Raw genomic sequence first — 25220 nt, forward strand, 5'->3', positions numbered from 1 at the left:
AGATAGAGTTAAATCACTCCATATTGTCTCTCCCACTGAATGCAGCTGTAAAACCTGGTCAGAATGCATGGAGTAGCTATTTGAGGGCTTTGAAAAGTAAATAATGGGAACATTGGGGAAGATGAGACTTCAAAATACCACCAAACCGTTGGTGAGGTTGCGATCCCTTTACCTCTCCCACCTCCTGTCCCCGACTCCCATTTTTCCTGCTGCCTGACCCTAGACATGGACACAGTCATAAAAGTGTGCAGCAAAGCATAGTGACTAAAATTCCAGCTTTCTGGCTGGAGGACCATAAAGATGAATCCAAGGAATCAGAAAATACTGGGAAGATTACAGAAAGGTAAGAGATCAGGAAAGCACCCCCATTATCATTTTTAAACTCTTAGCCCTACTCTTGAGCTACACATTTGTCATACGTAGATCTGATTCTAATCAGCATATCGAAGACTTTAAGAATGGACACTGCCAAGTCCTTTAAAACACTATTGCCAAGTTTTAAAGCGACTACTAAGTGGCATGTGTTTGGGAAAAATCCATATAGCACTGCAAAGGTTTTGAAAACTGATGTTGGAGTGACAGACCACAGAAATTAATTTGGAATTTGTAGGCTATATCTAACAGACTTGTTTTGCATGCTCATACAAAAATATGTACATTCTCTAAGGATTTAAAGAAGACCCAGAGTCTCATAGCATAACATTCAAAATATCCAGGATACAATCCAAAATTACTTAGCATGAAAAACCAGGAACATCTCAACTCTCATGGGAACAAACAACAACAGATGCTAACCCCAAGGTGACATAGATGTTAGTTATCTGAAAAACACTTTAAAGTAAGTAGCTACTATAAAAATGCTCCAAGAAGCAATTTAAAATCCTCTTGAAATGATTGGGAAAATAAAAAGTCCCAGCGAAGAAAACAGTCTGAAAATGATTGGAAAGCTAGAAAGTCCCAGCAAAGAAATAGAAGATACAAAGAATAAACTTCTAAAATGGAAATTTTATTACTGAAAATGACAACCAAAATAAAATGCTCACTGGTTGAGTTGGATATCAGGGAAGAGAAAACAGTAAATAATCAGTTAACTTGGATGGATACATAGAATTCATCTAATCTGAAAATCAGAGAGGAAAATAGATTTAAAAACAAAACAGATCCTTAGAGACCTCTGGGACTATGGTCAAAGGTTTGACATTTGGGTTATTGAAATCTCAGAAGAAGACAAAGAGTGAAATGCTAAAATTTTTTAGAAAAAATAATGACTAAACTCCCCATACCCTAATTTAGAGAAAGCAATAAACCAGAACATTCCAGCTCAGTGAACCTCCTCCCCCAAACAAGGTAAAAACAAAGAAACTCTGGCTCAATCACATCATAATCAATTTCAGCAAATAAAGACAGAAAAAATTTTGAGACTAACCTTAGAAAAGGACACTTTTTCAACAGGTAGACAATAATTCAAATGACTGTAGATTTACTGTCAGAAACCATGGAAACCAGTAAGAAGTAGCAAAATATTTTTATTTAAAGTCCTGGAAGAAAAGAACTGTCAACCAACCCAGAATTCTATATTCAGTGAAAATATCTTGCAGAATGAAGGTGAAATAAAGACATTCTCAGATGAAGGAGAGTGAATAGAATGTTGCCAGCCAAACTGCTGTAAAAGAACTACTTAAGAAAGTTCTTCAGAATAAAGTGAAATGATACCAAAGGAAAACTTTAAATATCAGGAGGGAAAATAGAGCAACAGGAATTGGTATTATAGGCTATTTGTCTATTTTTGAGTTTTTAAAAGTGCTTAATGGAAAGCAAAATTATAACATTGTTTGGAATTTTCAGTGTATGCATATGTAAAATATCGAAAAACTATAACAAAGTGGAGAATAAAAGGACATACATATGGGTCAAGTGTCTATATTCTATTTGATGTGGTAAAATATTGATTCTAAGTAAACTGAAATTTAAAGTATATATATTGCAATCTCTAGAGCTACCACTAAACTTTTTTATATAAAAAGACATAGAAAAAAAGATAAAATGAAATACTAAAAGTTTAAATAACCCCAAACAAGTAGGGAAAGGGAAATAAATGAAAAACAGAGGGAAGAAACAGAAAACAAATTTTTAAAAATGGTGAATCTATATTCAAACACATCTAAATCATTATATTAAGTATAAATAAAAAACTGACTCAATTCTGTCTGTAAGAAACTTCAAATGCAATGATATAGGTAGGTAAAAATAATAGGATGGGGGGAAATACATTAGAAAAGAAAGTTCTCAAATTAATAATCTAAGCCTTTACCTTTAAAAAAAAAACTGGGAAAAGAAGAGCAATTTACACACTCAAAGTAGAAGAGGGAAGGAAATAATAGTTAAAAGCAGAAACCACTGACTTTGAAAACAGAAGGAAAAAAATAAAGAAAACCAAATAAACCAAAGCTGATTCTTTGGTAAATGAAATTGATAAATCTCTTAAGACTAACAAAGAAAAACCAGATGTAAATCACCAATATCAGGAAGAAAAAGATGGAAAGGCATGACAGACCCTGCAGATGTCAATAGGATAAGAAGTGATTATAATGAACAACTCTTTGCAAATAGTTTGACAAGTTAGATGAAATGACCAATTTCTTGAAAAGCACAAACTATCAAAGCTTGGCTAACATGAAGTAGATAGCCTCAATATTTCTGCAATTATTAAATAAATTGAATTTATAGGTAAAACCTTCCAATAAAGAAATCTCAGGTACAAATCATTTTATATAGTTAATTCTCCCAGTTACAGAAGAATTAACACCACTTCTACACAGTATCTTCCAGAAGAAAAAAAACAAACAAACTCTCCCAATTCATTTTCTAAAGGCAGCATTACCCTGATACCAAAACCAGAAAGACATTACAAAACAACTATAGACCAGTATTCCCCATGAACAAAAATGTAAACCTCCTCAACAAAATATTGGCAAATCACATCTAGCAATATATAAAAATAACATGGCCAATTAGAGATTACCCTTGGAATACAAAGCTGGTTTAATATTAAAAAATTAGTCAACATAATACCATGTTAACAATCTAAGAAAGAAAAAATATGTAATCATGTTAGTGCAGAAGTATATTTGACAAATTTAAACATCTATTAATAATAACTCAGGAATCCAGGAATAAAAGGGGGGCTCCTCAATCTGATAAAGGGCAGCTACTGAAACCTTACCACTAATATCATTCTTCTTTTTTTTTAGATTTTATTTATCTATTTTTAGAGAGGGGGTAAAGGAGGGAGAAAGAGAGGGAGAGAAATATCAATGTGTGGTTGCCTCTCACGAGCCCCCTACTGGGGACCTTATCCACAATCCAGGCATGTGCCCTGACTAGGAATTGAACCGGTGACCCTTTGATTTACAGGCCAGCACTAAGTCCACTGAACTACACCAGCCAGGGCCACTGATAACATCTTAATGTTGAAAGGACTGATTTCTTCCAAATATTAGAGAAAAAAGACAAGGATGTCTACTCTATCACTATTATTCAACAATATATTTTAAGTCCTAGCCAGTGCAATAAGGCAAGAAAAAGAAATGAGGCACACAGATTGGAGAGAGAGAAAAAAAATAGGTTGCACTTTGGTTCTCTTAACTGTTTCTTTTACAGAGCAAAAGTTTTTAATTTTGATGAAGGCCAATTTGTCAAAAAATAAAAAACCCCTTTTTTATGGACCCTGCTGTGGGTGTCATGTCTAAGAACTCTTTGCTGGGCCCAAGCTATAAAGAATTTCTCTTCTGCTTTTTGCTAAAAGTTTATAGTTTACATTTGGAGTTCATTTTTGTATAGGGTGTTAGGTATTGAGGTCAAGGTAGTTTTTTTATTGCATATGAATGTCCAGTTCCTTCAGTATTTGTTGGAAAAAACTGTGTTTTCTCAATGGAATTGTTTTCTATTGTGATCAGAAGTCAATTGGCCATATTTATGTTGTTTATTTCTTAATTTTTTTCTTCTGTCCCATATCTGTGTCTATACTTTGTCTATCCTTTGTACTGCATTATTTTGATTACTGTAATTTTATAGTAATTCTTAAGATTGTGTGATACAATTTTTTCAATTTTGTTCCTTTTTTTCCCAAAACTGATTTAGCTTTTCTAGTTCTTAATCAGTTTACCCATATTTATAAAAAGAAAAAACTTATTGGAATGGTATTAAACCTGTAGATCAACTTGGAGAGAATTGAAATCTTTACTCTATTGAGTCTTGCATTCCATGAACACACAGTATTTCCACTTATCTATGCTTGATTTTGTTACTGTAATCTGTATTTAGTGGTTTATAGAATACAGATACCTGTATATGATAGATAGATCTGAAACTATTTCATTTGGAGGAGAGCTATTCTTATATGTGGCATTTTAAAAATTTTATTTTTCCAATATTTAGAGATATAATTATTCAATATGTTGATCTTGTGTCATGGAACCTTGCTAAACTCAATTATTAGTCCTAGGAGGATTTTGTTTTTTGTTTTTTTGTAGCTAACTTGAGGTTTTCTGTGTAGATAATCGTCATTTGCAATCCTGTTTCCACTGGCAAGCAGTTCAGTTTTCACTGAACTGAGCCCGTCATCTTCACCCAGTGTATGTCAAATCTTCGTTAATGCCCAGAACGCCCTCCTGTTCCTGTTAAAAATGGCTCGTTTTTCTGTACTGTACTGGCCAAGATAGATTGTTTTTGAGAAAGTTTGTTATAAATATAAGGTCAGTCAAAACTGTGGTCAGTTTCATTTTTATTAGGGTTTTGAAATATTTTCTAAAATATGTATGATATTTCAAACAACCAAAGTACAATTCACGGAGTGGGAGAAAATGTTTTACTACACGGGGACAGAAATTTGAAGACAGAGGTCAATTTTGAAACTTTTTATTTGGTGTGACTATCTTGCAGGTGCCATTTCTCTACAGAGAAAGACTCTAAAATATAGTTTGTTTGATTTGTTAGGTAGATTAACTAAAATCCATTTTGTCACCTAGAATTTCAGGATGTGACAGCATCAGACTCTAAAACTACATATTTTATTAAGAAGACCAGCATCAATAAAAGACCATTTATAATTATTGAAAACAGTCTTTTAGCAATTTATACATAAGTGAACACTTTTTTGTGTGTCTGTTTTTGTGCCAATACATTATTAATTCGATTACTATCGTTTTGTAATAAAATTTGAAATCAGGGCATGTGATAACTCCAACATTGTAATTTTTTCTCAAGATTCCTTTGGCTATCCTGGGTCTCTTGTGGTTTTATATAAATTTTACAATTACTTGTTCTAGTTCTGTGAAAAGTGCCATTGGTATTTTAATAGGTATTGTGTTGAATTGGTAAATTGTTTTGAGTAGTATGCACATTTTAACAATGTTAATTCTGAGTACATGAGCATGGTATAAGTTCTCATTTATTTGTGTCTCGTTCACTTGTTTTAAATTGAACACAATTTAAAAAAAGGATTACTACCCTGTAATTTGTGGAACAGACAGACAATGGTTCTTAATTCAATTTTCTGGTTAAATGTTTTCTGCTATCCTTAAGATTCCGTTATCTATGGTTTATTCTTTGTTATTGTCTAAAATAAGCTGAAGTGGCCTTTACTTTTTACCTCCTTGAGACTGCCTGTTTCACCATACACACTATTTCTTATTTTCATCCTGCCCTTTTTTAAATATGTTAAAAACTTGGTTAGTGTTTCTTTAAAAATATTCTTTATATATTATGTATATTATATATAAAATGTGTATATTTTATATTTATAAAATATAAAACTATTCATATACACACACATGTGTGTGTGAGGTTCCCCAAAAGTTGACTGTCCTGAAGTCTGATCCTGTTTGAATACTTGCTGAGCAACCAGAGCCAGGGTCTTTCCTCCTTTCCTTCCATAGTAGTAAGATTTTGATAGGGGTTGAACATTCTTGCTCTTCTGGAAAAGGTTAAGGACCTGTGTAGTGATATTTTATTTTGATTGAAATAATACCATTTAACACTTACCTGCTTTGGTAAAATGATTGTATATTCCATGTTTTTATTTTCCAGTTTTAATGTCTTATTGATCTGACTTTTAATGGGGAAATCTTTCCTGAGTCTCCTTGTACAGTGTGGTACCTACCTACTAAAAAATTATACCTGTGTACTTGGTTATTTTGGGTTAAGTATGATGAAAGTTATACCATAATACTAACTCACTGAATTTTTTGGCATGAAGATAAATGTAAAGTGAATCAATGAGAAAGTGTGCTGTATTAAATGTTGTGATTAGAACAGCTGACTCTGAGTTCTGTTTCTCCCACTTACTATTTGTGTGACCTTTATGAAGTTTTTCTAACATCCTAAAGCCTCACTGCCTCCTTAGGGGAAAAAAAAAAAAAAGGATGAAGTGTATGTATATATTACATAGGTTAAAACAGTCCATATGTACCATTTGGTGTGGTTATGAGAGTTAAATGAGTTAATTTTTAGTGAAGTGTTTTATAAATCATACAGCATATAACTATTTCCTATAAAATACAAAAACTATCTTTAAGTGATTTTCTTTTAATCTGAAAAGGTTGACTATGATTTGGTTAATTTTTCTCCAATTTACTGTTCAATTTTATTCTTTAGGCATTTCTTACTTGTACTTAAACTAAGAGATTTAGCTCTAGATGCCTTTCTTCTTTTTTTTCCTTCTTGTATTCTATACTTCTTCCTGAAATTCTAAATTCTGCCTCTTCCACTTAGAGATTGAGGACTGAAGACTGTTGGAGTAAGTGGTTCAGGAAATGTGCTGTTGGTTGTGAGGAGAATCCAGTGTTTATTTTACACTGTAACTTATTTGATGAATAACACAGAACTAAGCTTAGTGATCATTTTTCCGCCTCTGACCATGACTATGTGTAAACGTTGCCTTTTTTTTTACTCCGTCTTCTAGTTACAACAGTTGGAGCTTGCACAGATACAGCAAAGGGATGCTAACCTCACAGCCCTTGCTGCTATTGGACCAAGGAAGAAGAGGCCACTGGAATCGGTGTCTGGAAATGAGGTAGTGATATAATGTTTGTTACTTTATTTTTCATGTCAAGACAGCAATCCAAAAGGAAGCAAAGGCATGCAAATATACAGTTTACCCTACCTTGCACACTATTGCTGCCAAATGCTTATGAAAATTCCCCTTTGCCTATCTCATAAAATCGTAACTTTTGTGGGGTTTTTTAATGTTTGTATCGCCTTGAACTTTATTCCTACTTATTACGTATTTTATACTTCCTCCTATCCCCCATAGCTAGTCATATGGAGTCTCACTATTTCAGTTTTTTTTATTTCTGTGCATTCTTTCTAGTGGTCTTATGCAATCCTTTCTCCCCTCTTTGTATCTAAATCCAGCTTGTCTATTAAGATAAAATCTGCCGTCTTATTTCTTCACGAACTTCGACTATTCTTTCCCACAGTGACTTGTTTCCTGAGCCCATAGTGTTTGCATGGCATTAATCGTTCTCGGTTCCTTGTATGTATGTTTTCTTTTGTGAGGTTTAAACCTCTTGAGCAAGACTATAATCCTGTTTTTTGTATTTCCCACAGAACTGGGCATATATATACCCAATAAATATTGTAATTGTGTAATACCTGCCTTACAGGAAGGACCTTACTTACATCTCTAGAGCAATCATTTGATATAATACTAGATTTTCAGATTGCTCATCAGAGCTGAGATAGAGGTACAGTGAGAGCCCCGAGATAGGGGCAGCAATAAAGAGCCACGTGTATCTGTCTGCTCTGTAAAATTTAAATGTGCTTTGAGACGAGCCTCTCCCCAGCATTCACCCTTAACATTGACAATCCCTAAATGAATGTCACCTCAGTGGAGAAAGGATTGTTTTCATTATAAATGTAATGTATGCAGTGTGCGTTCACACACACACACAAAATTCACAGTATAAAAATACTTGAAAAAATAAATGTTCATTCCTCACAAATTTCCAGTCTCCCATCCCCTGCCCAATCAGATGTAACCACTGTTAAGGTTTTCACATAGCCTGAAAGAAACGTATGAATGTGGGCATGTATCTCATGTGCATTTACAAATCCACATGTTTGATTTTGTTTATACTTAAATGAGATCAGACTAGACCTATTGTCCTGTCCTTCAGATTTTCCCCTTTTCCATATAATCTCCCTCATATAATTTACTTCTGTACTTTTAAAAGTGTGACTTACAGTCAGCCCCCCATATCCACAGGTTCTGCATCCTTAGATTCAACAGAAGGAAAATACTTGAAAAAATGTTACATTGTTGCCGTGTATTATGTAGTTAGGCCTATGATGGTTCTTTCTGTACTGAACATGTACAGACTTTTTTTCTTGTCATTATTCCCTAAACAATACATTATAATATATTAAGATATTAAAATAACATCTATTTACCTAGCATTTATATTCCATTAAGTACTATAAGTACTCTGGAGATTATTAAAGTATATGGGAGGATGTGTGTAGGTTAAATGGAAATACCATACCATTCCTTATAAGTGGTTTGAGTGTCTATCTGTGGGGGTCATGGAACCAATCCATCATGGATACCAAGGGACAGCTGTACTGTGTTTAGATAAATATAACCTATCTGACCAGTCCTCTAGTGGGCATTTACGTTGTTTGCATGTTTTTTCTTTAATTGCCTCACAGAACAACATCCTTATACCTACATTGTTGTGTGCTTGTTCAAGTAGGCTAAATTCTTAGAAATTGAATTTCTGGGTTAAGGGGTGTGTACAACAGGAAAAACTTTTTGGAAAAATTCAAACGTATACAAGGAAGGAGACAATAGTATAATGAATTTCTATATATCCTCCACCCTGCTACAACCACTATCAGTGTATGCCTAATCTTATTTCATTTATATCTGTACTAACTTCTCAGGTAAATTTTCCACCTCTCAGGTTATTTTAAAGCTAATCCTAGACTCAGTATAGTTTTATTCATAAATATTATTTGTTGCTTACGATTCTTGATAAGTATTTTAAAATTACCCCCTGAATAAGTCATGTCAGTTTTTATATCCATTCGTGCCTATTGTCCCACACTGTCATTAACAGTAGGGATCATCTTTACCATCTGTGCTTAAAAATGCAATTTTTAATAGAATATTTACATTAACAGTAAGGTAGAGCATGTTTTCATGTGTATGCATATTGGCACTTTCAGTTTTCCTTTTCCCCTCTGTATTTTTTAATTGAATAAGAAAATGGAACACTCCATACCTCCCTCCACTTTTCTTTCAGTTAGGGCATTATTTATCGAAAAGTCTTTATTTTCCCTTTAAAAAATGTATTTTTTTGTTTTCTGGGCTTTTATTATTTAGAAAGCCTTTCTTTTTTTAATTTTTATTTATTCATTTGAGATAGAGAGAAACATCAATTTGTTGTTTCACTTATTTATGCATTCATTGGCTGATTCTTGTATATGCCCTGACCAGGGATCGAACTGGCAACCTTGGTGTATTGGGATGACACTCTAAGCAACTGAGCTACCAGGCCAGGGCCAAACCTTTCTTTTTCTTTTTCTTTTAATTGAAATATAATTGACATACAACATTGTATTAGTTTTAGTTATACAACATAATGATTTGATATCCTATGTATATATTGTGAAATGATCACCACAATAAGTCTAGTTAACATCCATCACCACACATAGTTCCAACTTTTTTTCTTGTAATGAGAAGTTTTAAGATTTACTCTCCTACCAACTTTAAGATATATAATACAGTATTTAATTGTATTTTCCATGCTATACAGTACATCCCCAAGATTTATTTTATAACTAGAATTGTGTACCTTTATTAGAATTATGTTAGTACTTCTTTTATTTTATCTTTTAAATACAAATCTTTGATTCATTCACAATTTCTTTTTAATAAGCATTGAGATACAGAATTAGCTTTATTGACCTCAGTTCTCCCTCATTTTCCCCCAGGCTAGCAAATTGTCCCAATACTATTTACTGTGTAATTCTTTCCCCAATGATTTGAAATACAGTGGTACCTTGGTACTCGTCCTTAATTCGTTTTGGAACTCGTGATGAGTGCTGAAACTGATTAGTACCAAAGATAAGGCGTTTTCTCTTGTGAGGCGGCATCGTGACTCATACAAGTTCTAACAAGTGCAGCAGGTCTGGAGCAAGCACCAAGTACTGAAACATTTTTCTCTTGTCAAAATGCGATGAGTACAGGGTTTGACGAGTTCTGAAGCCAAAGAGTACCAAGGTATGACTGTACCACCTTTCTCACATACAATTTTGTATTAAATACAAATTCCCATATGTATTTGAATCTATTTCTGTATATTCTGAACCAGTGCTATCTGACAGAACTTTCTTTGATGAAAATATTCTGTGTCTGTGCTGTCCTGTGCTGAAGAGCCACATATGGCTGCTGAGTAATTGAGCTGTGGCTATGTAACTGAAGAAGTAGTTTTAATTTTTAAAAATTAATGTAAATTTTAATAGTCACATGTGGCTAGTAGCTACTATATTAGTGTAGCAGGACTACTGTAAATGTGCTATATCAAGGTATATCTGTTTATGCCTATTTGTGTATTAGTACCAAAGTTTGTTTTTTTTTACTATCTTAACCTTTTTTAATGTACAGTCAGTAGTGTTAATCATATTCACGTTGCTATGCAACATAGCTCCAGAACTTTTTTATCTTGCTAAAAAACTCCCCATTTTCCCCTTCCCTAGCCCCTAGTAACCAAAATTCTACTTTGAGTCTATGAATTTGACTACTTGGATGCCTCATATAAGTGTAATTGTACAGTGTTTGTATTTTGTGATTGGTTCATTTCACTTAGCATAGTGTCCTTGAGATTCCAAATCTTAATATGGTGTATTTAAAAATACAGTAAAACTAGGCTAGTAGAGAGTTTTTTGTTTCTACTTCTCTGGCACAGAACAACCTACTGCCCTTTATTTTTGGTCAATTTGTATATAAATATTTGTGAGTATTTTGTTAAAACTGGAGCATGCTATTGCATCATTCAGAATGTTCCTGTAAATATGGACTACTTAGGCCCTGGCTGGTGTGGCTCAATGGATTGAGTGCTGGCCTGTGAATCAGGGGGTCTCTGGTTCAATTCCCAGTCAGGGCATATGCCTGGGTTGTAGGCCACGTCCCCCCAGTAGAGGGCGGGTGAAAAGCAACCATATATTGATGTTTCTTTCCCTCTCTTTCTCCCTCCCTTCCCCTCTAAAAATAAATAAATAAAATCTTTTTAAAAAACTGGACTAGTTAACGTGCGATTGTCTTTTTGTGGTAAGAACAGTTATGTGCGATTGTCTTTTGTGGTAAGAACAGTTATTTGTAACTTTTTTCATTCACATAGTTGTTATTATTTATAATATTATAACTCCTTTAAGAAAGAGCTACAGGGATTTCTAAGTCCCTGTCCTACTTTTCTATACGGTAGCATTATTCAACAAACTCTGTTAAATGTTTGCTTGTGGGGAAGCATCATAGCATGTTGAATAAGTACATGTTCTTTGACTCAGACAAATATGGGTTTGGTTTTTCATTGTTAAGTTTTGTAACTTTTGACAAGTTCTTTAAACCCTATACCTCAATTATCTTCATCTGGAAAATGGATGTAATATATTGTTTTATATTGTTTTAAGGACTCGATTATATAAAGTGCTTAATTAGTTCCTGACCTAAAGTTACAGGCTTAATAAATTGCAAATAGTTGTCACCATAGTAATAGTACCATTATTTTAGCTTTTAATCGTATTTTATAAGTAGCATTAATGAGCCATAGTGAATTTGAAATGTTGTCCATTAATCTCTCCAGAGCTTTGCTTCTCTGTCTCATTTGAGTTTGTCACAATTTTAGAAACATTAAACATTTTCTAGGTTATAAAATGTATATTCATTGACTGTATATTCGAATCTCAGAAAGTTCATAGGGAGGGGATGTGAGGGTGGGGGGGAAATGTACTGTTTCAAAACAGGGATAAAAATGAGTTTATATGATTTATGTATCAGTATCAAAATGAAAAATTATTTTCAAATTTCAAACCAGATGTGTTTTAACTTAGATGTATATATACTGCATTGTCTGTTTGCTTGGTGCTTCTGTGTTTTGAAAATTTAAGCATATATATTTTCCCCTGTATTTTCTGGACTTTAAGACTAGGTAGTTGTCAGACTTTCACTGAATTATTCAACAGCCAGCACTTTAATGCCACCCTGAATTGAAAACATCCATTTCTTTAATGAGCAAGTGGCATTTTAGTATAGCCCTTATTTTGAAATTAGCAGAAGACTATCTTTTTTGTTCATTTTTTAAATTCATAGTGTTTTTTAACTTGAAAGACAGTTTTCTTTTAAAATGTGGGAAACCAGAGAGAAACCTATTGTATGCTTTTTCAGTGTTTATTAAGAATACTGCTAAAAAAGGAAAAAGAATACACTGACTTAATTTGTCCCTTCAGTAACTTAAACTGCATTCGTCAGGACTGTATAGAAGCCCTTTATTCACTTGTTTTATTCCCTCGCAAATAACAATAAAATGATATATGAAACCATTTATATTTTTAATATTCTAGACCTTGGAAACCAAGGCTTTACTTTTTGTTAGCTTTTTTCTTTATAGACAGGAAACTGAAATCTTATCTTTTTAATATAAATTTTCTGGAATAAGCATATAATCCCAGAGGGCAGAGAGCTAGAGTCTAGTTCTTTGAAGACTAACTCTTTATCTTTAGTTCAAATGTAGGTTTTTTCTACTAACGGAAGAACTTTCAGTTTGGAAGGTTGAATATAATGATAAAAAATTGTAAAATTCAGCCCTGGCTGGTGTGGCTCAGTGGATTGAGTGCCGGCCTGTGAATTGAAAGGTTGTAGGTGTGATTCCCCGTCAGGGCACATGCCTGGATTGCAGGCCAGCTGCCCAGTTGGGGACATGTGAGAGCCAACTGATTGATGTTTCCCTCCCTTCCCCTCTCTCTAAAAATAAATAAGTAAAATCTAAAAAATAAATAAATAATTGTAAAATTCAGAAAATTAATCTAAATTAAGGTACTAAGCATTCAGTAATCTATGAATGCTTAGCACCTTAAGAATTCATAGATTACTGTTTTTCTATGTAATAAGTCAATGATAATAATAAATTTGGAGAAATTAGTTTTAGATCTTCATCCTTTAGTGTTTTTTTTCCTGCTATATAAAACAAAGCAAAACTGCCTTTTATCTTTAGAGACTTTTTGTACAGTTTATACAAGTCTGGCACAAATGACAGCCCTTTTATTACAAAATCTTTTATTACAAAATCATAAGCATGTAATTCTGTAACATAACAATGTTATATTCAAGCACACCATATGACATTTTAGGTGAAATGTGCAAATTAAAACTATAAATTATTATACCCATATCATCACCCTACCAACAACACTCATGCAGGCCTTACTTCTGCCAGATCCTGTATATTATATTGGCCTCTTTACAGAATTACACTTGATATTCTCAGAAGTTTTGGTAAAGTTGAATAGCATTAGCTACTGTCTCCTTGTATTATCCTAGCAAAAAGCAACAACTGTCAATGATTTATATAACCAAATGTTTATACAGCCTGTTGGCTTTAGCGGAGGAAAATAGTTAAAACTACTTTGCAGTACTTGAATTTGTCCTGAATTTACTGCTGTGGTTTGGAATATAAATGTATTTCAAATACATTTATATATAAATACACTTATGTATGTATATAAATGTATATTTATATATAAGTATATACATGTATATTTATATAAATGTCTATAATATATTTATATATAAAACATATATTTTAGATTAATATAGACTATATAAATACTTAGAATAAATTAGAACCTGCTTTAAGATTTAGAGTATTTATATGTGTGTTTCGTGTGTGTATATTGCTTAGGTGATGTGTTTGGGCTTTCTTGGAATGTTAAGACATTTTAATAACTTTACTTCCTGTATTAATTTTAGCTCCTTGGATTAGAAATCATCTTTTTTCCTATGAGCAACACTTTCAAATACTTCCTGTAACTTATTAATGATTCAACATTGATAACAGTGTTTCTTTACTTTTGTTGAATGGGTCTAAAAATTCATGTCATTATACATAGAAGTCATTTTAGAGTTATAAAAGTACAAATTTTGGAATGTCAGCATGCAGTTTTTTACAAGTGTAAATAAATTAGGCCCCCTGAGAACATAATTATTCAATGGGCTTGAAAATGCTTATTAAAAATAATTAAGTTGGTTACAGTACAAAATCAACTACATGATACTTATACTGTACATGTTCTTTTTTGTGTTGCTTAAAATAGTGTTCATTTACTAACTGAAATGAAGACTATTTCATATAGATAAGTATATGCACTTTCTATCTAGAAGCAGGTTAGAGTACTCCCTTGTATAATTCTAACTCTTGGGGATAAAAGGCAACAGGGCTTCTATGAAACTTTGCTCAGCAATAAATTAGAAAACTTGATTGAAAAATTCTGATTTCAGATAAATGTATTTTTTCCACAGTAGAATTTTAGTTCAGAGATGGGTGTCAGATATTAATAACAGTTTTGTTTTTGCTCCCCACAATTAAGGGTCCATCCCTAAAAGGCATTTCTTCTTGATTATACTTTTTAATTTACACAGCTTGAAAATAAAGCATTTCATTTGGGGCATTCTTATAAATAATTATTTTTAAACTAAGCATTCTTTATATATTAATTACCACATATTTGGATATAATCTAGAAAATGCTTGTATTACAGAACTCTAAATCTATATTTCTAACCATGTATGTTTGATGGTTTCATTCCAAGATTAATAATAGAGATTATCACATTGCTGTGTTATATGAATAGATTTAATGAATATAGGGGAAATAAGATGAGAAGGACCCTGTTTGAATAACATGTTAAGTTCCATTGTCAGGGATAGTTTATTCTGTATCTTACAGACAAGTGATTGGGAAAGAGATCAACTTTTGAAAAATCCTACACCACAAATCACTATTCTGCAGCAGTTGGCTGTAGATACTGTTAAAACTTTTTGTATAAATGTTAAGGTGTTAGCAGTATCTATTTAGCAAGTGCCTTTTGTTTCAACTTACATTTCCCTTTAGCTCTGATTTGATGTTTACATCATTAGGTAGTGTGTTTTAATTTGGCAGGGCAGGGGATGAGGTAGGCAGAAGAAAGGGAATTTTCAGAATGTTACAGGCAAACAGCAATTTTTTAAAAACAGGATAAAGAAATAAATGATACTGTAAAGGAAACAAAAGAGTTGTAAGAATTTTTCCCATGTGATTTTTGTTGTTGTTATTTGTTGTGTCGGAGTGCCTTAAAACAAGCAAACAGACATACAAAAATGTGGTTCTACTTTGCTAAGACACCTGGTTCTCTGAAGGGCAGAATGTCATTAGTGCTTAATGTGTTTTAGATTAAAGATATCTCAAGGTTCAAAAATTTACCCCATCAATTTTTGTGGTACCAGGTGTACAACTTTAAAAACAACATAGGAAGTAAAGCTGTTTTAAGAGAATAAACTGAACTCATTTGAAGAAAACTCAAATTGTCTATGAATCAGTGCTGAGACAATGTATAAGTAATAAAATGCTTTGTGTTTTCAATTTTTTTTCTTGATCTTTGTTACATAACAAGTATTTGATAGGGTTTGAGGTAGAAGAGAAATAATTTGTATTAATTTGGCAAATTTATATTGAGTGCCTACTAATTTGAAATTTTTATTATTATGAAAAAGAAAAATATTTGTAGTCACTTTAATAGATAGCCAAAAATTACGTGGGCATTCCACTAATTTGAATATATTTGAGAAAAAAATGTATCAGTCATAGTGGCACAAGCATGATCTCTCTGTTCCTCACGATTTAAAATACACCCTCAATGCCTTAGGATGTCATAGGTATTCAATAAAAGAATTGCTTAATGGAGTCTGAGAACTATCTCTGGGTTTTTGAAGAAATCTGTGTAGAAGGTAGCCATTTTCCCCCCACCCTACTAATCCTTGCAACAGTAGTCTTTCTCTTCTTCCCATTATTTCTGTGCTTTGATGGTATGCTCCTTCTGGAAAGTGAAAGACAGCTAGTTCAGTGCCAAGTAATGATGCATCTAATTTTTGAAACAAGCACAGGAAGCACTCAGCGGCAGCTTCCTGCTCATAACCAGAAATGAAGTCCGGAAAAGGTATGTTCTGCGAAGGCAGTGACAGTCTGAGAGTGTTCTGTTCAATAGCAGATGAAACTCATGGGGGGAGGGCAGGCGGGGGGGGTGTCACATAAAAGAAAAAGTTGGGAGACTGAGATGGAGTCCGTTGCCTTGTCTTCTTCAGAGAAGACGGTATTAGGGATTTTTGGACTTAATTATTTACCCCATTATTGTCTTTCCAAGAATCGTTTCAGTGTAGAGCAAGATGGGGCTTCCAAAGCACTAGACCAGTGGTGGCCTTCTCAAACAGGGTGCCTGTGCATTTCTTTGTACCTGTTAGAAAAATATTATTTTGTTTTTATTTCTTGACTTTTATTCACCATTCCCACCCATCTTTATGTAAAGATAGTTATATACAAGGATAGTTATATAGAATTATTAAAACCAGAGCTCTTTGGAATATAATTAGATTAGATATCAAGGATGACTTTCTGACAGTATTAAAACTAGCATGGATTTACTTAGGTATGTAATCTCTAAGATCCTTTCCAGTGCCAGCATTTTAAGTCTTTAAATTTCTCTGAAGTGGAAATGACTTGTTCTAGAAGAGTATTATCAGAAGGTAGATTGCTCTTTCAACAAATGATTATTGATTTTGCAGGGGAAAGAAGCAGGTCTCCAATGTCTTGACGTTCTTTTAAGATACTATTATGTAAAGCAAGGAGAGTAAAGCAGATAGCTTTTTATTTAGGAGAAAAGAATGTTTGTTATCTCTGGTCAAAATGTCTAAATGGTATAGAAGAGTATTAAAAACAGCTTTTAAGTCTCTTGGGTATCCCTTCCAAAAATTTCCATGCATATATTAGGTTAAGTTATATGAATTTAGCATTTCTATAGGAGAAAAACTATTGTTGACAATTTTTTCCATTTTATTTTTTAATTTATAAATCATGTTTATTCTGTTACAGTTGTCTCAATTTTTCCCCCTTTACCCATCCCACCCCCACCCCCTGCTCTCACAGTCAATTCCCACTCTGTTGTCCATGTCCATGGGTCATTCATACATGTTCTTTGTCTAGTCCCTTCCCCTTCTTTCCACCATTGTCCTCTTTCCCCATCCCCTCTGGTCACTTTCAGTCTGCTCCATGTTTCCATGCCTGTGGTTTATTTTGTTTGTTAGTTTATTTTGTTGAATAGAGTCCACTTATAGGTGAGATCATAGGGTATTTGTCTTTCATCAACTGGCTTATTTCACTTAGCTTAATATTCTCCAGTTCCATCCATGTTGTCACAAAAGGTAGGAGTTCCATCGCGCTCGCTCGCTCTCTCTCTCTCTCTCCCTTCCTTCCTTCCTTCCTTTCTTAAACACAGATTGATTTTATTTATTTTTTAAATGTCAAAGTTAATTATAAAATATTAAAAAATTTAAAACCATTATAACGTCTCAGAGATTAAACCAACATGACACCAGCACAGAAGTAATCAAGTAAATCAATGAAATATAATGAGCATTCTAGAGACAAATGTATATATCTGTTTAACAATGTAATATATGATTAAGTTGATATTTCAAATCAATGGGTAAAATAAGGATTATTCAACAAATAAGGTGCATGGACCACTATTACTTGAAATAAAACAAAAATAGAGCCCTGTTTCACACATACAAGAAATATTCAGGTGAGTTAAAAATCAATATGGAGAACCTAAGGGGTTTTAGGGGAAAATACAAACTAATATTTTTCTTAACCTAAAGTAAAATATTCAAACCCAGAAGCTATAAAGTAAAATATTGACAATATGACTATATTAAACATTTAAGACTGTACAGTAATATACATATAAAAAGTTAAAGGACAAGTAATAGAATAGGAAAATATTTGCAACATATCTAAAAAAGGGTTAATGGTTTGTTTTGTTTTATTTTGTTTTTAGGGAAAAAATTATACAAACATTTAATCAAAAAATGGATAAAGAATACCAAAAAGTAATTCAGAGCTTTTTAAAAATAATAGAAATAGGCAAGAAATATACAAAAACAGGTTTAGTTTCAACACATAATAAAGGAACAATTAAAATAACTCATCATTGTCACAATCAGATTAATGAATGTTAAAAATATTGGTAAATTCAAGTATTAGCAACTTTGAAAGGAACTGGGTATTCATAGACTCTTTTTCTTCATCTTAAAGTAGTCCCTTTATCATATTTTGCAGTGTTGGTTTGGTGGAGGTGTATTCTTTTAGCCTTGTTTTGTCTGGGAAACTCCTTATTTCATCTCCATTTTAATTGCAAGCCTTGCTGAGTAGAGCAGTCTTGGTTGCAGGCCTTTGCTTTTCATGGCTTGGAATATTCCTTGCCAGTCCCTTCTGGCTTGCAGGGTTTCTGTTGAGAAGTCAGCTGGTAGCCTTATTGGGGCTCACTTGTGTGTTACTACCTGTTTGTCCCTTGCTGCCTTTAGGATTCTCTGTTTGTCTTTGATATTTGCCATTTTAATGATGACGTGTCTTGGAATGGGCCTCATTGGATTCCTCTTGAATGGGACCCTCTGTGCTTCCTGGGCTTGTGTGACTTTTTCTCTCCTCCAATTAGGGAAGTTTTCCATCGTGACTTTTTCAAACAGGTTCTCTATCCCTTGCTTCTCTTCTCCTTCTGCTATCCATATCATACGGATATTATTACGTTTCAGGTTGTCCTGCATTTCTCTAAATGCCTCTTCATTCTTTTTGAGTCTTTTTTCACTTTCTTGCTCTTTCTGGGAGCTTTTTTCTACCTTGTCCTCCAGCTCGCTGACTCAGTCCTCAGCTTCATCAAGCCTGCTTTTGATTCCTTCTACTATGTTCTTCAATTCAGAAATGGTATTCTTCATTTCCTCTTGTGTCTTATTGATAGTTTCTATTGATAGTTTCTATGTCCTTGTTCATGCTGATAGAGTTTGCAGTAAGTTCTTTGTAGTTTCCCTGTAGATTTTTGTAATACTCTCTGAGCTCACTGAGCTCATTGAGCTTCCTTAGAACCTTTGTTTGGAACTGAATATCTGATAGTTGACTTGCCTCTATTTCATTTAGTTCTCTTTCCGGGGATTCCTCCTTTCTCTTCAAGTGGGGGGTATTTCTTTGTCTTCCCATTATTTGTGAGACTCTTCTGTTTTGCTTCTGCTTCTTAAGTTGATTTGTCTTGATTTCTTGACTTTGTGGTGTGAACCTCTATGGTTAGAGACTGCTGTTTTTACTTTCTGGATCTGCCTCTGATGATGTCAGATGTCGGCCCTGTCTGACCTTAGACACTCTGTTCCAGACTTCCAGGAATCTGTCTGTGGCTGTTTCCTTCAGCTGTTAATCTAGTCACTCTGTACTCAGCAGGCTGCTTTAGACAGCTCAGGGCGGGGCGGAGTCCCCCCTGGGGGCAGCGTTTGGGTCCTCTCGCGCTGCCTTATCGGGGGAGGAGCCAACACTGGGATCCCATCGGCTACTCTCTCCATTCTCTCCCCAAAGCCTCCATCCCCAGTCTCTCCTCAAGTGTCTCCAAACCTCTCTGTGCCCCCTGTAGCCAGTGTTCTACTATCTGTGGCTGCCACTTTGCACTCAGCAGGCAGCTTAGACAGCACACGGCAGGGCAGAATCCCACCTGGGGGCAGGGCTGTTGGGTCATCTGACGCTGCTGCCACTCATGGGGAATGGTCTCTGCCTGAGCAAGATGGCTGCTGCCACATGGGGGATGAGTCAGCACCAAGATCCCACCGGCTACTCTCTCCATTCTCTCCCCAAATCCTCCTTCCCCAGTCTCTCCTCAGGTGTCTCTTGCCCACTCTGCCCACACCTTTGCTGGAGACCAGGGTAAGTGGCAGTTAGATTGTGCTAAAGCCAACTCTCCTGTCTCGGAGTTTACAAGGCTCCTCTCTCACTATTGTTCAGTTATTTGTTCCAGGTGATTTCTCCACAATTTACTTGTAATTCCAGGTTGATCCTGGGAGCAGGTCAGGATGATTTCCACTCTTCTGCCATCTTGATTCTCCATTTTTGACAATTTTATGTAGTTCTACATAACGCAGTCATTCATATCTACACACACAGACACACACACACACTTTCAAATGCACATATAATACTTTATCAGGCACTTAGATTGTATCATCTTCTTCAGTCCTCATAACTCCTCTGTAAGATCATACTGTTTTTCCTCAGTGAAAAAATTAAGGCATAGGGAGGATTAGTTACTTTTCCAGAGTTCTACAGTTGGCAGGTAGAGGAGCCCATATACATATCCAGAGACTCTGATGTTAATGACTATGATGGGATGATCCTGAAAGTACTATTTTACAACTTGTGGAGCAATGTGCCTTGGACATTTGTCCATAGTGGTACATATTGTTTTGTGGCATAATTCACTGGTCCACTAATAGATATTTAGAATATGTTCATTTGTTTTTTATAAACTGAACATCCTATATCTTCATGTACTAATTTATTTTGCAGACTGATTTCTCGAAGTAGAACTTCTGGGTCAAGGGTTAGATTTTAAGAGATATTTCCATAATGCCTTTCAAAAAGTTTGTGCCAGTTTCCACCACTGTGTGACTGCATATTTCCCCCATTCCCTTGTTAGCGACATATATGATCAGTTGTTTTAAAATGTTCTAATCATTACACTTTATCATTAAGTGTATCTCTACCATTTCCTGTGCACCCTCTTCAGAGGTTGAGGCTCTATTTTCTGTATGGAAACAAGTTGTAGAATGTGGAACAACCTTTTCAATACCCTGTGGGAGAAATACTTGGATTTTTAAAACTTTAACTATTACAATTATTATGAACAATGTTTTTTCATAACTTAGAAATGTGTGTACTCTGAAATAGAGAACCGAGGTGAGTTCTTAGGGATATTCAAATGATATTCTGTAGATGTCGTTTCGTTTACTGTATTTACTAGTTTTCATTGTTTGAGGATATGAGATTATAATTGAAATATTAAGCCTGAAGTGATTTGGGGAAACTCAACAGTTTAAAATCTGTTAGGGAACAAGCAGAATCTGTTGAAGATATTTGTCTCTCTTCCTGGTTTACAGTGGGTGATTCTTCACTCCTAAAAGTGCGTAAGTTACTTAACTAAAAGGCTATTGGAATGAAAGGGCATGGCTTTAATCTTCACATCCTTGAGGGGCACAGGCAGTGCCATTCCTCACCTCTGTTCTCTTTTGCCAGGCTATGAGGAAACCATAATTACAGCTGACTTATTAGATATTTAAACAGATTTATTGTTATCTAACTCTTTCGGTAAACATCTTGTAGACTCGTTAGGATTTAGAGCATGTTATTACTTTAGATAAAGAAGCTGTTCCTAATATTTTGTAATTTTTTTACCTTTTATTTTGTTCACACTTTCATAAATAAATCTGCCTTTTTCATTAATGACTTAAACATAAATCTAAATTCTGGTGTGGTCTTTTAAATTTTCCAGAGATGTAAAGGTTGACTGTCAGCTATCATCAGGGACTTCTGTGAAGTATGTTGAATTTTACATTATGGGTTTATCTTTTCTTCTTCACAAATTCCCCTTAAATGTTAGTAAAGGAGTGAAAATGACATAAATACACAGGAGTAAAGGAGAGAAGAGAAAACAGCAATAAGTATTCAGTGGTATTTCAGTTAAAATTGACTTAGATTAGAGACTAGGGGCATTCTTTCTGGGAAAGAAAATAAATAGCCATTAGAGGAGGTCTCAAACAAAGGACAAAGATGGTGTGGTGGATTTGTATTGTGTCAGATTATCTAAGATGGAGCTTCGCTTCCCAGAATTCCTTTTCTCTCATAGCTCCTTAAGGCATTTTGATTTTGAAAGGCAGAAGTCAGGCTGCAGCCATATTTTTCTTATTCTCCAGAGGTCAGTGTGGAGACAGTGGAAGCTACTGCAGCTCACAAACAGTGCTGGCATGGGAGCAGTGGGGCTCCTCAGCTCTGCCCAGATCTTCTGTTCTGGTTTCTCTTAACCCTGGGCCAGACCTGGCACCAGGCACACAGTTAACAGCAGAACATACACTGTTTGACCAGGTTCACAATGATGTAAGGCTTAATCTATGTAATAATGCTACATTCTGTATTATCTCTAGTGTTGACTGATCAAATGCTGACTGATACACATTGTACTGTAGTTGCTACAGAGAACCAGCACCTTAATGATGGACTAATGAATTAGTCCTGGGTTTTCTACAGCTGGTTCTCTGGTCTACTTAGATTTAAAGGCATTAATGACTTTGTGTCTAGTAGCAAAGGGGACTTTGATGATCCATGGAATACATGGGCAAAACAGTTGCTTTATCACTGGTAGATGGGAGTAATCAAGTGCCTATAGAAGACAAGGCTTTCAGAGACAGTATTCACTACCACAGAACATTTTAGTGAAAATAAAAATAATGGTATAGGTTGGTCCATTAATTGTACGCTGAGGAATTTAGGGAAGACAAGTCTTTAGATTCTGAATTTTGTGATTGTCCTAAAAGAAACCTTATATCTTGTAGACAAAGCAGAGATTTGTGAAAACCAAACCCAAAGTCTAATCCTGCAAGTGGCTGAATTACAATGCAAAGTGAATTTCTAGTCTTGTAGAGTCTCTTGTGTTAAATTTATGACATTGGGAAAGAATAGAAACAGAAGATTGGGATGGGAATATGGGCAGATTTTAGTGAAGCTGGGTACCTAGAATTCTCTAATTCTGCCTAGCCACCTTTGCCAGGTCCTTCTACCTCGGTCTGAGGGAGCTTAGCCTCCTGAGGAATCACTTCCCATAAGTAGTTGTCCTATAAGAGACTACTGATTTTCTGAGGACCTATCCCCACCACCTCTCATTCCTTCTATAGCTATAACTATTCTCAAGTTCCAACAGCTCCCAGAGGGTGAGGTACTAAATATTACTATCAACAAAGAGGAGTGATACATACTGAAAGAATTACATGATTCTGCCTGCATTTACCTGGATTGTAGTATGGAAGTGGGTTTCAAGAGTGTAGGATCAGAGTAGAAAGAATATAAAGTTGGATCATGCTGAACTTATTGATATGTGCTCATAAGCAGAGATTCCAGATCGAAGCTATTAGGTCAGAGGGCCAGGGGTGGCTCTGACAGTTTGCTCATTTGGTTGACTGAAAACTACATTAAAAGGTGACCTAAATTAAATAAAGTTGAGATACATGTTAGAATTTTATTTGTATACTGTAGTGGAGGTTGTCTGAGGGCTTAGGGAGATTAGAATGCTAAAATGGGTTTTTCATTAAAAAAAAAATTTGATCACATGTGTCCCCTGAGTAGGTCCAGAGGACACTCCTTTTCTCAGAGCTCTGAGATGTACATTCATGAGGGGAGCCTCAGCATCCTTAAGAGCTCTGCTGGCTGTTCTCTGTAAGCCAGTAATGATGGGAGTTGTTGCCATCGAACTAGTATCCTAAATTCAGTGGGAATGATAGAATCTCAGGTGGGAGAGACAGGTGGCACTTCATTGCTGAAGTCAAATTAGGTGTAGTTACTGTAATGGTTAGCAAAGCCAAAGCACTAATATGAGAATAATCTGAGTTTTAGGGATCTTTAGCATTGGCTATTTGATATAGTATCCCTAGAACTGAATAGGTGGACAACTCTTAACTCTATTAACTCTTCATTGATTTGTATAAACAAAAGGGCTCTAGTCCTGGGAAACCAGCAGTGTGACTTGGATGCCCTCAAGAAAGAGCTAGAGCCTCTCACCCAGTCCCTGGACTTAAGCCAGTTCACAGACCCAGAGAGGTCTTCTTAGGAAAGACTTTGCTGTACAACCAAAAATTTATGCTGTGAATCTCCTACTAGCCTCTCCCCAAAAGACTTATAGCCATTTACTAGAGTGACTGGGCATTGGGGAAGGGAAAATTAGGACTTTTAGTGATTGCTGAACACTGTCTCTGAACCTGATGAACTCTAGGAAATCCAAAACACCTCTGTTTTCCATCAGTCAGAGGCATTTTAGTGCAGGTCCACCTCACAGTAGGCCCAATCTGATTATTTCCATATTTCTGGAATGCATAGTTGGAATAGACATACCTAACAACTACCAGAGTTTTCACATTGGAAGTGACAGAAGGCCAAAGGGAAGTCACAAAAATATCCTCTGCCTACCAAAATAGGAAATTGTTACCTTGAGAGATTGCAGAGCCACCATTAAGGATTTGAAAGATGCCGAAGTCGTGATTCCTACCACATTTCCCTTCAACTCATCTATTTGGCATTAAAGAAGACAGGTGGATCTTGGAGCATGATCAGTGATTATCATAAACATAATCTCTTATTGGCTTCAATTGTAGTTGCTGATTGTTCTAGCTGGGGTTTTGTTGGTGGAGCAAATCAGTGCAAACCTTGGCATTTGGTATGTAGATACCGATCTGGTATATGCCTTTTTTCCCTCCCTTCTATACTTTTTAATAAAGACCATCAGAATTAGTTTGCTTTCAACTGGCAGGCCCAGCAATATACTGTCACTAACCTAAGTGAAGCCTTATGTCTTAAGCCAGTCTTCAAGGACCTGGATAGCCTCCCCCTTCCACAGGCCATTATACTAATCCAAATACTGATACCATGTTTATTGGAGCTAGTGAGCTAGGAGTGACAACTCCAATGGACATTTTGGCAAGGGACATATATGCCAGAGGGTGAGAATCCCACAAAAATTCAGGGACCTGCTGTCTTGGTGAACTTGCTAGGAGCCCAGTGGTTTGGAGCATGCTGAGATAACCTTTGCAAGTAAAAGACAACTTGCCATATATGTCTTCGGCCATCCCCCAAAAAGGGACACATTTGGATTTTAAAAGCAACATTTACCTCATTTCATCTGAAATGGGGACTGTCCTCCTTTTCACAAGCCTAACTCTGCTCTGTTGCCCTAACCAGGAGCTCCCAAGCCTGCCCTTTGCTCTTCCATCTAGTGTCTGGGGTCTATTCTGTCTTCCTCTGTTTTCTTTCCAGTGGGCCCTTCACTCTCAGCTCTCCCAG

The 25220-nt window shown here is 35.1% G+C and overlaps 1 protein-coding gene across 2 annotated transcripts in view; it reads left to right on the forward strand.

The window, feature by feature from the left end:
- Positions 1-25220, forward strand: part of TAF4B (TATA-box binding protein associated factor 4b) — a 128879-nt gene that overhangs the window by 95730 nt on the left and 7929 nt on the right. For both annotated transcript variants that reach the window (XM_054583478.1, XM_054583480.1), the window contains one exon: positions 6962-7072. In XM_054583478.1, coding sequence (XP_054439453.1) covers positions 6962-7072 — 111 coding nt within the window. The remainder of the gene's footprint in view (positions 1-6961; positions 7073-25220) is intronic.

This window comes from Pteronotus mesoamericanus, unplaced genomic scaffold (genome assembly GCF_021234165.1).
Source record: "Pteronotus mesoamericanus isolate MK-2021 breed Mesoamerican mustached bat unplaced genomic scaffold, CSHL_Meso_final contig_74, whole genome shotgun sequence".
In the NCBI taxonomy this organism is placed as follows: domain Eukaryota; kingdom Metazoa; phylum Chordata; class Mammalia; order Chiroptera; family Mormoopidae; genus Pteronotus; species Pteronotus mesoamericanus.